General features: G+C 43.4%; 1 protein-coding gene across 1 annotated transcript in view; it reads right to left on the reverse strand.

Moving 5' to 3' along the window:
• Positions 1 to 1,173: 1,173 nt before the first annotated feature.
• nphp4 (nephronophthisis 4) overlaps positions 1,174 to 15,290 on the reverse strand; it is a 425,525-nt gene continuing 411,408 nt past the window's right edge. The window contains exons 27-29 of the mRNA XM_079525926.1: positions 12,850 to 13,029; positions 7,896 to 8,039; positions 1,174 to 2,415 (exon numbers count right to left, since the gene is read on the reverse strand). Coding sequence (XP_079382052.1) covers positions 2,275 to 2,415; positions 7,896 to 8,039; positions 12,850 to 13,029 — 465 coding nt within the window. The 3' untranslated portion in view covers positions 1,174 to 2,274. The remainder of the gene's footprint in view (positions 2,416 to 7,895; positions 8,040 to 12,849; positions 13,030 to 15,290) is intronic.

A 15,290-nucleotide genomic window follows, 5' to 3' on the forward strand; every position in this document is an offset into this window, starting at 1 on the left:
ATTCGATTTGACTTTATAAATATAATTAGGAAACACAAAAAAAGGCAAGGGTACAAGACGGAGTACAGCATATTTAAAAAATGAAGGAACTAGTTCTGCCATAAGCTATTCATTTTGCGGAATGTGCGCATGCCTTTCCAATGCATCACTCCAAAATAGGGATGCACCGAAAGGGAAATTCTTGGCCGAAACCGAATACCGAATATAGGAAACAGTTGGCCGAAAACCGAATATCCGAATTTGATCTTTTTTCCTACCATTGCTGTCATGGTCGTACCTTAAAGCTACCTGATTTATGGCAAAAAATAATCACTATTATGGGTCCATAAAACATTTATTCAGCTCTTTTGAATGCATTCATTGCATATACTATTCGGTGATATAGTTTCTGCCTATTCGGGCCGACACCGAATAGGCAGAAAATGCATTTTTAGACATTTTCTGCCGAATATCTTCTGCGGACGAATATTCGGTGCATCACTACTCCAAAACGATTGTTGTTCCACTTGCTTCTCCAACTAGATGGCATACAGATTGTGTGACTTCTACAGGAACACATTGTAGCTCCCGCTCCCTTTCATGACGACGAGCGGAAGAGAATTTCCCATTCATTTTTCCCCATAGACGTTTCAGGAAGTATTTATTTAAGCCTCGGGACAAAGCTAACTCGGATGGTGACAACTCATGACAATAAACACAATGTTTTGGGCCGATCAAATAATTAGAAAGAAGAGAGAGTTGGCTTTGTCCAGGGCTTAAATGTCTTTAAATAAATACTTTCTGAAAAAGTCTATGGGAAAAATGAATGGGGAATTCTCTTCCGGTCAGCGTGTCTTTCTGAAAGGGGGCGGGACTGCGACGCTCTATAGAGCGTTGCAGTCCCGTTTCATGACGACGCCAGGCCCAGGAAATAATTCCCAATGCATTTTTTCCCATAGACATTTCAAAAAGTATTTATTTAAAGACCTTTTAAGCGTCGTACAAAGCCAACTCGAGTTGTGACAAATCATGACAACAAACACAATATTTTGGACCAAACAAATAATTACAAAGAAGTAAAACAACAAAAAAGTGTTTTTTTTCTTCTTTCTAATTATTTGTTCAGCCCAAAGAATTGTGTTTGTTGTCATGATTTGTCACAACTCGAGTTGGCTTTGTACGAGGCTTAAAAGGTCTTTAAATAAATACTTTTTGAAATGTCTATGAGGAAAATGAACGGGGAATGATTTATTGGGCCCTGGTAGGGGGCGGGACTGTGACGCTCTATAGCGGCTGATATCATTCTCTATGGAGGATAATAATGGAACGTTTACTTCTGGAAACTCACGGTTGAGCTCCAGTGGTGGAAAGTAACTACCATAAACTACCATTTACTTAAGTACTGCACTTAAGTACAATTTTGAGGTATTTGTACTTTACTTGAGTATTTCCAATTCCCAGTATACTTCTACTCCACTACATCTCAGAGGCAAATATTGTACTTTTACTCCATTACATTTATTTGAAAACTTTAGTTACGAGTTACTTATTGTGAGCTTGTAGATCAGCTATTGTGAGCTTGTAATGTAGATCAGCTATTTTCAAAAGATTTCTATATATACTTGAAAACTTGAAACGGAACATTCTCCATGATGAGTACTTTCTACTTTTGGTACTTTAAGTACATTTTGATGCCAATACTTTTGTACTTTTACTCAAGTACATTTTGAATTCTGGACTTTCACTTGTGACGGAGCATTTCTACACAGTATTGATTATTTTACTTACTGTAAGTAAAGAATGTGAGTACTTTTTCCACCACTGTTGAGCTCTTAAGATGTTTCAAAAAGCATTCTCCAAATGGCACACAACCAAACGTCATATAAAGCATCGGTTCTCAAAGTGGGGTCCGGAGACCCCTAGGGGTACTTCAGGGTCCCTAGCTAAATTAGAGATAGTTAGGAACCTATTGGACCCTGATTTTACAATATAAGTTCGGGTCACAGAGATAGAAATGCCATTAAATGTGGCATGTATAGCCTAATGCATGTCAAATTGGCGGTCCTTGAAATTAAAATGATTGAAAATCACAACTAGAGCCGTAAAAAAATCCTCTCTTATCGGGGTTCCCTGGCGTATCTTTTATCTAATCAAATGTCGATTTGGGGGTCCTTGACATGGAAGAGTTTGAGAACCACTGCTATAAACAGCTGCAGATCTGTATCAAACATTAGTGCCGGTGATATAGTCCCATGGAGGTCACGTACAGGTGGGCTACGTGTGTGGAGGAGGAGGTCACGAGTAGATGACCTTCACGCAGAAGGTCTCCTCCGTCTTCTCGTCGAGGTCGTTGACGTACACCATGATCTCGGCCGAGCCGGCGTTGTGGCACGGTGCGAAGCGCAGTCCTATGGTGTAGCTCTCACCTCCCCCGAGCTATAGACAACAACACATAGGGAACAGTCATCAGTCCTATGGTGTAGCTCTCACCTCCCCCGAGCTATAGACAACAACACATAGGGAACAGTCATCAGTCCTATGGTGTAGCTCTCACCTCCCCCGAGCTATAGACAACAACACATAGGGAACAGTCATCAGTCCTATGGTGTAGCTCTCACCTCCCCCGAGCTATAGACAACAACACATAGGGAACAGTCATTAGTCCTATGGTGTAGCTCTCACCTCCCCCGAGCTATAGACAACAACACATAGGGAACAGTCATCAGTCCTATGGTGTAGCTCTCACCTCCCCCGAGCTATAGACAACAACACATAGGGAACAGTCATCAGTCCTATGGTGTAGCTCTCACCTCCCCTGAGCTATAGACAACAACACATAGGGAACAGTCATCAGTCCTATGGTGTAGCTCTCACCTCCCCCGAGCTATAGACAACAACACATAGGGAACAGTCATCAGTCCTATGGTGTAGCTCTCACCTCCCCTGAGCTATAGACAACAACACATAGGGAACAGTCATCAGTCCTATGGTGTAGCTCTCACCTAGCCTGGCGCGGCCAGACTCATAGCGAGGCGGGGAGGAAACATCAGTGAACCCTTGCGATGAGTCTGGCCGCGCCAGGCTAGCTCTCACCTCCCCCGAGCTATAGACAACAACACCACACACCAACAACACCACACACCGTCATATTAATGATTGGCATGGCAATTCATCAAATGTTGTGAGAGTTACAAGTAAAAGTCTCAAAATGTACTTGAGGAAAAGTACAAAAGTATTGGCATCAAAATGTACTTAAAGTAGAAAGTACTCATTATGCAGAATGTACAGTTTTCGTGTGGGGCACGTGGGGCTGAAGCGGGTAATGTATGTTTTGTAATAATAATCAACATCTACAAAGTAACTACATAGTAACTAAAGTTTTCAAATAAATGTAAAAGTACAATATTTTTCATTTTCCATTACATCTGAGATGTAATGGAGTAGAAGTAAAAGTAGGCTACAGAAAAATGGAAATATTCAGGTAAAGTAAAACCTCAAAATTGTAAAGTACAGTACTTAAGTAAACTTACTTAGTTACTTTCCACCACTGCATAGGGAACATAACACAAATGTAATGTATAACTTTGTACATAGGATGTGATGTGTACACCTCTATAGTAATCGCAACATTTAATGAGATTTTTCTGGTACAACAACATAATATGGTGGCATATTCTATTCCTCTTGACAATGCAGAAACTTTGTTCTAACAACTTTGGCTTTCTGCAATGAAGACTACTCTTAACAGAGTTTCTAATGTGGCTATTAAGGTCTCTAAAGTGAGCAAAGGGTCTCTGTTTGGTCATTCAGTCTGTTTATTTTCTTCTTTTCTTCTCGTTTTTTTACAGCATTTCAATAAGCTCTAAACTTCGCTGGCTGTATTTTCTTTAATAGCCCGCAAAGGATACATGGGTCAATTTGGGGGATTTATGCTGTAATCTGCCCCAAAAGCAAAGCTGAATCGATCTCTCTCTCCCTTTGCTTTGCCTCTACACAATTGCTTTTATTATGGCAGCAGCAGTTACTTTAAAAAAAAAAAGGAAAGCGCATCGACACATTTCCTTAAGGCTATAGGCCTGTAAATTCTTTATTGAGCACCTGGAGCCATGCTGACAAGATAAAGAAGACGGTAGTTGTGCTCTGTGTCCACTATCTTTGCAACAGTGTCCTCTCTGCTGGACAGAATTCATTTCCGAGTCATTTCTGTGTTCATTGAACCACTTTCAACATGCCATCCGTATTTGTGGGCATGTCAAAGGCAAAAACATTTCCAAAATCGTCTATTACAACGTTTTTCAAATGTCACACACTTTGAAAAATGGTAAACATTTAAATGTTGATCTACATCCATATTCTGGGCATGTCAAAGGCAAAAACATTTCCAAAACCTTTGAACAATATTACAACATGTTTTCAAAATGTCACAGACTTCGAACAATTTAAAATATTTAAATGTTGATCTGCAAGCAACAGATGGTGATTTGCTATTCGCTATAAGTACTGCATTTCGGGCTTAAGTGATTAAACCACTGCAGTTTCCATTTGATTTCCCATTTATTTCACAACTTGGCAAATGACGGCAAATGCAGGGCAATGTGACACCAGTGACATGTCTGCCTGTTTGTTGTTTACGAGTCAATAAAGATGCCATCTGAAGCAGACTGAAGCTAATGGCTAAACATAAAATAAATCAACACTAATGGCTTCATTATTTTTCACCTATGTTTGTTATAATATGTGACCAGATTTGACTGAGAGCCTGCCATCGCGCAAATTCCAGCTTTTCACCAGAGGAGAAAAACGTATTGTTATTATTTTTTTCAAAATGAGTTAATAGCACAGGCAGACTCTTCACATACTAGAGCATGTCTGAAATAAGTGTCAGAGCTGAAATCGACATGTAAATATGAAATAAATGCTTAAACATGTAGCTAGGTGTAATGTTAGAGATCAAGTGAGAATGTAATGTGGCATCTTGACATCGCTGAATAAACACAGGCCTGCTCTTTTTCTTTAATCATGGAACTCTTCCTAACTATTTTAACGTTTGTTTCCATTTATACACACCCGTATGGGGCCATTTGGAACCCACCCGAGGACACTTTGAGACCCACTGGTGTAGCAGTGTTTCCAGTGAGCCAACATGCACAATAGCAGCACCCTGATCCTTATTTGTATTTGAATTTACAAAAGAAAAAAATCTATATGCCTGAGTCATAGGGTGCATAACGTGCTCGGATAAGCGATATTGGTTGTATTGACCAGTGTGCTCACTGCGCTATATCCGAACACACCCATACCCGTTGTAACCATCATGTATGTGTATGTGTGTATGTGTATGTGTATGTGTATGTGTATGTGTATGTATATATATATATATATATATATATATATATATATATAAATCTTTAAAGGAGCATTCAGTGATTTGAGTGATTTGGAAAACCACCCAGTCCGCCCCGGTAACAAAATGTGCACATGCACGCTCTACAGTGGGGGGAAGTGCAACAGGCCAACAGCATGTGCACCCACCCGCCCCCACTCGATCATGATTGGAGGAAGGCCCCTCTCATCCTGATTGGATGAAGGCTTTGCCACCCGCCACCAAAACTGAAACTAGGGTTTTTTGACCCCAGGGGCTCACTGGGGACAGGGAGGAACTCCTTATATGGTCAGCACACTCTATAGTAGGGAGGATTATCCAGAAAAAAAGAAAAAATAAGTGATATTTAGATTAAGTCAAATCACTGAATATACCTTTAAATGTTGATCTGCAAGCTAACAGATGGTGATTTGCTATCCGCGATAAGTACTGTATTTCGGGTGATTAAAACGCTGCAATTTCCATTGGATTTCCCATTTATTTCACAACTTGGCAAATGCAAGGCAAATGCAGGGCAATGTGACACCAGTGACATCATCATGTCTGCCTGTTGGTTGTTTACGAGTCAATAAAGATGCCATCACAGACTGAAGCTAATGGCTCAACATAAAATAAATCAACACCACTAATGGCTTCATTATATTTCACCTATGTTTGCCAAACCCATTTGCCCATTTGTTTTGAGGGGCGCCATGCAGCCCCTCCGACGTCTGGCTTTGTTTTTCGCCCGTGACGTCATGTACAGTTCAGTCAATGGCAAATTATGTCACGTGACGTAATTGTGTGACGTCATGTGGGTCAATATAAATCCTGGTCCATGATCGTCATGATACAAAAAAAAGAAATCGCTCCATAGCGATGATTTGATTGGCTGAGCATAAGTACATATTGAGGATAAAAAGTGAGGGCATAAAAGTGAAGAAGCCAAAAGTGATTGGCTGGAATGACATTTGTGACGATTTGATTGGCTGAGCACGGAATGTGATGTATGACGACATTGTTTTATGATGATAAGAGTGCCCCTCACTTCACACCTCACTTAATAATAATTTTTATCCCACGATTTTGTAACCCATTTTTCACCCCTGTGTCAATTACTGTATCTAATGTGATCCACACACCCTCCGCCAACCTAGTCCACATATGGGAGACATGGGGAGAGCAACGGACTTGAACTCATGCTTCCTTCATGCATGAGTGTCCAAGTTGCTCTCTTACACCCGACAGGGGGGAGTTTCCCTGCTTGGACGTAGCGCGTGGAAGGAACACGTTATTCCAACCAGTTCCTTTCCCAAGTGTGGTTTTTATATATAGGACAGCCGAGCTACAAGCTCACAAGTTGCTACTGAATGCGGCATGTTGTAGGCCGGCTATTTTTTAATATCCAAAATTGAAAACAGGGCTTGACTGGTTAAAGGAACTGATAATATTCCAAATCTTCGGGGTCCATTTATTCCTTCTATCAAGGTTTGAGAAAAGAAACGATGGCCTTGCCTTGACTTCACAAGAACACTTTGAATGTTAATTCTAATCAAACATTTATAAAATAAGCCGTCTCATAACGCATGCACTGAAGGCAGGCTGAATAAGCTGTTTGCCCAACGCTTGTTTGCCCACATAAATTTGCGGTATTACTGAATGTGCCTGTGAACATTATTAACCCATTCAGGCCTGACGTCGAAATTTTAAAAAAAAAGTTTTCTAAATCATGACAATTTTCGGAAAGATTTGAGGCACATTTTAACGATTTTTCAAAAATAGCAGACCTACAAGTTCATAGCGCGCCACTCGGTGGCGCGCTATGAGCTTGTAGATCTGCTATTTTTCAATAGCTAAATTATAACAATGTTTAAAACACCAAAACGGGTTCCCGCCCCAAAATGGGTTAATGGTTAATGTGGTTAAACGCTAACGTGACATGGATGCGTTCCAGGTCTCAATGGATTAACATCTGAACAGAAAAGGCTGAAGACATACTTGTGATAGACTGTATGCAAGACTCAACACGGTTTTAGAATCTATTTTTGGCGACGAGACGAGAAAAGTTGTAAATCAGGTCCGTTTAATACTAAGAATAATAGGGTTTAAGTGGTTATGGGCTGCTGTCTAAATGTGCGTTCAAACCTGAAGATATACATTTGTTTCCAATCGCTTCACTGCTGGTCAACGCAGGTCAGCGTTGATTTAATAAAAAAAAGTCCCTTCGCTCACATCGCGTGCCGATAATGTAATTTTTTAAACTTTGGCAGTGTAACCAAATGGACCTGCTCGTTCACACAAGACGGATCGGTATATATTTAACATAATTCCTGCTAAAATATCATGTATGAGCAGCAAAATTTGTCTTTGCAAAGGGTTTGCATATTGGTTTTTTCCGCGCTTCGTGCCATGTTGTGAGCTTGTAGATCGGCTATTTTTACTAGTTTGGGTCCGGGGCGAACTTCTTAATTTCACTTTCTGTTTTGTTTTTTCTCTCGATCATCTGAAAATGACGTGATCGGCCCCCGATTTCCGAATCGGGACAACAGTATACCTGGAAGTGGTCTTCCTTGAACTGGAGCAGATCTGGGTGGTCGGAGCGCAGTGTGAAGTCCCTGCTGCTGGTGTACGGGTTGGTGTAGGTCAGCCTCCTGGAGCTCCCCTTACCTCCACCCACTGGCACAGCCACCTCGAAGGCCTGGAGAAACGCACGCACGCACGCACGCACGCACGCACGCACGCACGCACGCACGCACGCACGCACGCACGCACGCACGCAAGACACATGCACGCACGCACGCACGCACGCACGACACACATGCACGCACAAACACTATTGTCAGTTGTGGAAAGAGTACTCAATTGTTTTACTTAAAGCTGCTATAAGCAATAATATATAACATTTTAATGACTTTTTTATTTATTTTTTGGATTCGTAACACATCTAGGGGCTGCAATCTCAGCCAAGTTGGAGGACCAATTTGAGAGCGGGGACGTGAGGACCACATGGCAGGGGCTTCGGACCATCACAGACTTCAGAGGAAGAGCCAGATGTGCAGAGAGTCCCTCTGCCTCCCTCCCTGGTGAGCTGAACACCTTTTATGCTCGTTTTGAACATAACCCAGGGAGCCACAACCTCCCACCGCCTGCACTAACTGCGGAGGCCAGCCCTTTAACCATCTCGGAAGCTGACGTGCGCAGAGCCTTCCAGTGGGTGAACACCCGCAAAGCCGTTGGTCCCGATGGCATCCCAGGCCGGGTGCTCAAGGTATGTGCAGCCCAGCTAGCAGGAGTGTTCACGACCATCTTCAACCTCTCCCTCTCCCAAGCTGTGGTCCCGTCTGGCTTCAAGTCATCCATTGTGGTACCGGTTCCCAAACACTCCAAGGTGGCGTGTCTGAACGACTGGAGACCGGTGGCCCTCACTCCGATTGTGAGCAAATGTTTTGAAAGACTGGTGAGAGACTATATTTGCTCTGTGCTGCCGGCCACATTGGACCCATGGCAATTTGCATATCGTCAGAACCGATCCACCGACGATGCAGTTGCCCTGGCGCTACACTCTGCACTCACCCACCTGGACAGGGGGGGCAAGAACAGATGTGTCCGAATGCTCTTCGTAGATTATAGCTCTGCTTTTAACACCATAATTCCCACCAGACTAGACGCAAAGCTCAGGGATCTAGGACTACACCCGGCCATGTGCAGCTGGATACTGAACTTTCTATCAGATCGCCGTCAGGTGGTGAGAATGGGAAACATTACATCGGACCCCCTGACCCTCAACACAGGAGCACCCCAGGGCTGTGTGCTGAGCCCTCTCCTCTATTCCCTGTACACACATGACTGTACGACCACACACAGCTCTAACGTCATCATTAAGTACGCAGATGATACTACAGTGATGGGCCTCATTGAAAACGATGACGAGACGGCCTACAGAGCTGAGGTTGACACACTGACACAGTGGTGTCAGGAAAACAACCTCGCTCTCAACGTCAGTAAGACCAAAGAGCTGGTCGTGGATTTTAGGAGACAGGAGAGAGAGCATGCACCCATCTTCATCGACGGCGTTGCAGTGGAACAGGTCACTGACTTTAAATTCTTGGGGATACACATCTCCAAGGACCTGAAGTGGGCCACACACACCAAAACAGTGGTGAAAAAAGCCCAACAGAGACTTTATTGCCTCCGCCGCCTGAAGAAGTTCAGAGTTAGCCCACGCATCCTCAGAGCGTTCTACAGCAGCACCATAGAGAGTGTCCTGACAAGTGGCAGCACCGCGTGGTTTGGAAACTGCACCGCTGCGGAACGCAGATCACTGCAGAGAGTGGTGCGAACAGCACAGCGCATCGTGGGGGTGGAGCTTCCCCCCCTCCAGGGAATACATGAGAGACGCTGCGTGGCTAAAGCGGAAAGTATCATCAGGGACATTCACCACCCCAGCCACAGCCTGTTCAAGCCGCTGCCGCACCCACGGCCAGGCAAGCGATTCAGGAGCATCGGGAGCTGTACTACCAGACTCTTGAACAGCTTTTACTTATCAGCAATCAGACTGCTGAACAAGAGCTAAGTTTTGACGCACTGAACTGAACTGATTCATGCTCAAATAGGGACTCTTTTTGTTATAGCCTATACAGTACCTGACAAACTTTTATTTATTTTGCACTCACTTTGTTATGTCATGCACTTTATGTTCTTCTCTCTCTACCTTAAACTGCAATATGAGCCTGCACAACCAAGTTTTTCACCCACCTTACTTGTAATGTGATGTGACAATAAAGATTGATTCTCTGATTCTGATTCTGATTCAATCTGCATTCAAAGAATTTCCTAGAAAATCATTGGTCGATTTGCCTGTCTACTTCCTGATTGGTTAGTAATTTCGACCAATGACAAAGTATCAATACTGCAATTTAGAACTACTGTAGCCTAAACGTCTAGAATTCAAAATGTGCCCGAGTTAAAAGTGCAAAAGTATACGCATAAAAATGTACTTAAAGTACCAAAAGTAAAAGTACTGATTGATTGTGCAGAATGTCCCATTTTAATTAAGTTTTAAAATGTGTAAAAATCATTTGAAAGTAGCAGATCTACAAGTTCACCATGTGTTGCATCGTGACTCATTGTGAGCTTGTTTCAAATGGCCAACATGTATATAAGTAGGGCTTATTAATAATAATCTAAATCTACAAAGTAACTAAAGTTGTCAAATGATTGTAGTGGAGTAAAATGTGCCTCTGAAGTAGAAGTAAAAGTACTGAAAACTTGACCTACTCAAATAAAGTACAAATACCTCAAAATTGTACCTAAGTACAGTACACGAGTAAATGTAATTAGTTACTTTACACCACAGACTATTGTACTGCTATATGTCAGGACTTTTGACTTGACCCTACCTGTCCTTGACTCAGTTGACTGATACTTTGATTGATTGATTGATTGAAAAATGTATTAACAGTTTGCAGAATTACAGTACATTTCAAGCACAAACTCAATACAAAGGCTGTTAACTGTGAGTGGACGACCCAATAAAGCGTTACACTTGTTTCCAATAGGGTCCACCATGTTCAAATCATCAAAAACATTTAGAGACGTACAAATAGACACTTCTATATAGACAAAGGACAGAACAGGAATTCATCATAAAGGAGGTAAAAAGGGAAAAGAAACATATACAGTACTAACCCTTCCATTGCCGAACTTAACATACAGCAAGTCTACTTCTATCCCTGAACCCGAAAACCAAGTTCCTGACCCTAGAACAACCTCTTGCCAAGTAAGGGGCCAAACAAAAATCCTCTAGAGAGAGAAGTACGCAGGCCACGCACACACACACCCCTCATCACAAATCCTGGCTCCCAGTCTTATACACAGCATGAAGTGCAGCTCAATCCAGGCTAATGTGTCCCATTTGTCTGGCTGGGTAGCACACAGGCCCTTACAGTTAATGGCAAGAGTGGAAAAAATACACATAAAAGGGAAAGAAGGATGTAGGGGGAAGCAAGAAGAAAGAGACAGACGGTTGGAGAAAAACAGCGAGACATTTCCTCAGTGCCCCGCGCTGAGAAATATAAATGCCCCGCGCTGAGAAATATAAATACCCCGCGCTGAGAAATATAAATGGCTCAGACGTGCTCTTTCAAACTGGGCTCCGGCTGACAAGTGGTTCAGGTGTTCAAACGGCCGGGGCCCTCGATCCGCTCCAATAACATACGGTGGCGCAGTGCGGATGGGAAGCCACAAAGACCGGCATGTCATTCCGCATTGCAGTCCCGCCCGTTTTTTCCCCTCCAAATGATGCACTTAAACACTCAGAAATGGCAGTGGAAGTCATTACCGGGGGAAGGTTTCTTTTTTTTTTTGGCTTCCATTCACCATCTCTCTCTCTCTGCCTGTGTTGTTAATAGACAAACCCCGGCGTCGCTCAGTGAGAACTTTGCAATAAAAAAAGAATCTCATAAATAGGGTGTTTTATCTAGCATCGCCGGCGTCTACGGTAATCTCCGACTTTTCTATCGGAGCCCGGCGATAAAGGCTCTGTTTTTTTCTATCCCTGTCCTCAAGGACAGTGATGTGATGAATGGCTCCCTGGCCTTAACCCATTGAGACCCCTGGGACCAGATTCTACAAAATGTCTTCTGAATCATCTTAAAATCCTATGTTTCTATATCAGTGGTGCTCAAACCGTTTCAGATCAAGGACCCCCAGAATGATATGTAATTGGCCGCCGACCCCCATTTGAAAATATGTTGTTCCAGGGAACCCCCCCAGAAGCAAAGACTTGAGTTTAAAAACGTTCACTGTGAAAGAATATATATATTCAAAGATTTGCACCACATTTTCACGATTTTTCAAAAAATAGCAGATCTACAAGCTCGCAGCGCGGCACTCTGTGTTCCCGTCCTGAGGCGGTGGGGGGAGGAGGGACAGACCAAGGTTTCCTCCTAGGTGGAAAGCATGGTGACGCGAGGTTAGTGTGCGTGTAGCGCCCCGCGGGATTCGAACTCGGGTCTCCCACGTGAACGTCTAATATCTTAACCACTAGACCAAAGGATATCGGGCTAGATATTAGACTTTTGATAGCCTGGAACTCACCTATGCTTTTTATGGCATAGGCAGCTCCCGGCAGGATCCGCCGGGAGAAACTATGCGCAGCTGCGCGACATGAGACTAATTACTTAGAGCGACAGAGAGAGAGAGGAGTGTGTGTGTGTGTACATGTGTGCGTGTGTGTCAATTTAACAAAGGTGCAGACGATCAGAAATCAGCAGAGAGTGAGCGATGTTTGCGCTACTCTATGCCGAATTGAAGTGGACTCGGAACCAGCCTTTTTTTTTCTCCCTGGAAATAAAAACGTCTGGGTTTCCGAGGCTAGACTTTTGAGGCCATCAGGCTGAGGCTCTGAGCCACTCTGCTACACGTGCGTGTGTGCGTGCGACTCGTGCGTGTGTGTGTGTGCTACACGTTGCGTGTGTGCGTGCGACTCGTGCGTGCACACGTCTTACCTTGGACAGCACAGGCCTGTGTATGTTCAGGCAGAGCAGCCACGCCGTCACCAGCCTCCGCTGCTCCACGTCCACCGCGTGCACGTACAGGAAGCGGCTGCCCGCGCGCCACGCCTGCACACGCAGCCGCAGCTCCTGCACCGCCCCGGGGGGCAAAACAAACACGCCCGCAGGGTCCACCTGTGGACAGGGCAAAGAGAGAGAGAGAGAGAGGGGGGGGGGGGGGGGGGGTGGACAAGGCCAGATAAAAAAGGAAAAGAGGTAGATAATTAAAGAGCATGACAGGAAGTGTAAAGAGAGAGCGAGCGCGGCTGTGAGAGCAGGATTTGGAACACCGCTCCCTTTCAGTGTGCAGAGAAAAGCCGTGTGGCGGGTGAGCATTATCCCCCTTTTAAGGCTCCCCCGGCACACACAACGCACGGCTGACCTGCAGGCTGCCAGACTGCACATCAAACGAATCCTCCCATACATATACGTGAAATCCTCCCGGGAAGCAAAAAAGAAAAATATAAGACTGCATCTATCGAGTTTTCCAGTCAATAACTTCTTTGAGGTGGAGAAAACACATTTGGATCATATACTGTATACTATACGTCGTCTCCAACACCCCATTGCTTTTTGGAATAATATAAGTGAGTTGTGAGCAGTGTGAAATCGCCTTCTTTCCTCGGCTGGGAAACGTGTTGCTATTGTTGCTCCAGGGAACGCTTAATGTATGAATAAAACATTTAGATGGGAGACAAAAAGAAATAAAGTAAATCTATACGTGCAGTTACAATTCTATAATACTGTACCTCGACTCAAACGATAGGGCGAGTACTGAAATTTAACACCTCCACGAGATTGTTCTAATCTGGGAAACGGTTGAAACGAAATAGGATTCCTGCGCACTCTTTAGATTTATTTACATATGCATAATACAGTAAAATAGGTATGTCGAATTTAGCCGAAACCTGATTACGCCTGGTGAAATCGATAATCTAAATTCATGTAAAGCCTGATTTACTGTAGTATACTGACAGGTGCTGTAGCTGTGAAGTGTGTGCTGAAAATAGCATATCTACAAGCTCACAACGTACTGCATTGAGCTTGTAGACCGGCTATTAAAGGACCACTTCACCACTTTTCAACCTATGTTCATATAATAGGTCCTCACTAATAATCATGATAAAATGCCAGTCTCCTCCTCCTATGAGTCTGTGTCTCATAGGAGGGCTGTGGGCAGTTCAGAAACCCATCCACCAGTGAGATCATCGATGGGGAATCCAAGCTAATAGAAACTGCAGGCTTTCTAGTCCTGAAAAGTTGCAATGCAAAAATGGAAGCCATCGTTCTCACGATAATAAAAATCGAAACATTTTTGTAAATTAAACTTGTTTATAAAGAAATCTGCCTAACGATGATGTCACTGGTGGACAGGTTTCTAAACTGCCCACAGCCCTCGTATGAGACACAGACTGAGTAGAAAAAGATTGTGCCATTTTATCATGATTATTAGTGAGTGACATATTATATGAAGATAGGTTGAAAAGTGGTGAAGTGGTCCTTTAAAGATGGAGTGCCGCGATTTTTTTCCACCCTAAAACATGATCAGCAGGTCTTATTGTTATATAAGGAGGTATACTTTTTTCAAAAAAGTGTACAGTATTTGTTAAAATGTTGTTTTTATGTGGGCACGCCCACCAGTTCATTAAGTATGCCTGGTTTGCCTGGTGGGTGGTGATGGGTGGTGATCCACCTGAACTGAAGCCCCCACAGCTGTAGTTGTATGATAAAGGGGGAGGGGTTAGGGGAGGGGCTGATAGTGTGATGTCACTATATTACTGTTTATTTCAGTTTGACTGTCAAGGGTCCAGCCTCCAGGAAGACAACCTAAATACAAAGTTAATACACCATTGCACATAAAAACGACTCCAGGGTGTCTAATGAAGTACTGTCACCTCATAGACACATGAAAAACTGGAAAAATACAAAACTTGTGGCACTCCCTCTTTAAGTAACAGTAGGTGCGGTTCCATTAAGCCTTTGCGAAAAAAGGAAGCGTATGTTCATTAAGTCGAAAAAAGAAAAGCGAATTGTCTGTGTTTCCATTAAACTGATAAAATGCGCATATGCAATAAGTTCATGAAATGTGAAGTAGGTTGCACTGTTTTGCCAGTAAAGTGAGGCTCATGTAAAGTAGTCCTAATCGATGTTCACACCATTGATTTGATGCGCTGTATGTGTGCTCTCAGTTTAACGGACGAAACCCCATATACTGCGCTGTAATCTGATCCCTGGTCAGCGGCTGACCGACCGTCTGCTGCTTTCACAGTATTGACGACACCTACAGTCAAAGAACGTACAAAGAACGATTTGTTGTGTAATGCTTGTCTTAATATATTCGGGGCACATGTAGCCTATATGTCACGGGACTCGATTGGAGCATACTGGTCGTTTAT

The sequence above is a fragment of the Electrona antarctica genome (genome assembly GCF_951216825.1).
Source record: "Electrona antarctica genome assembly, chromosome: 2".
NCBI lineage: Eukaryota > Metazoa > Chordata > Actinopteri > Myctophiformes > Myctophidae > Electrona > Electrona antarctica.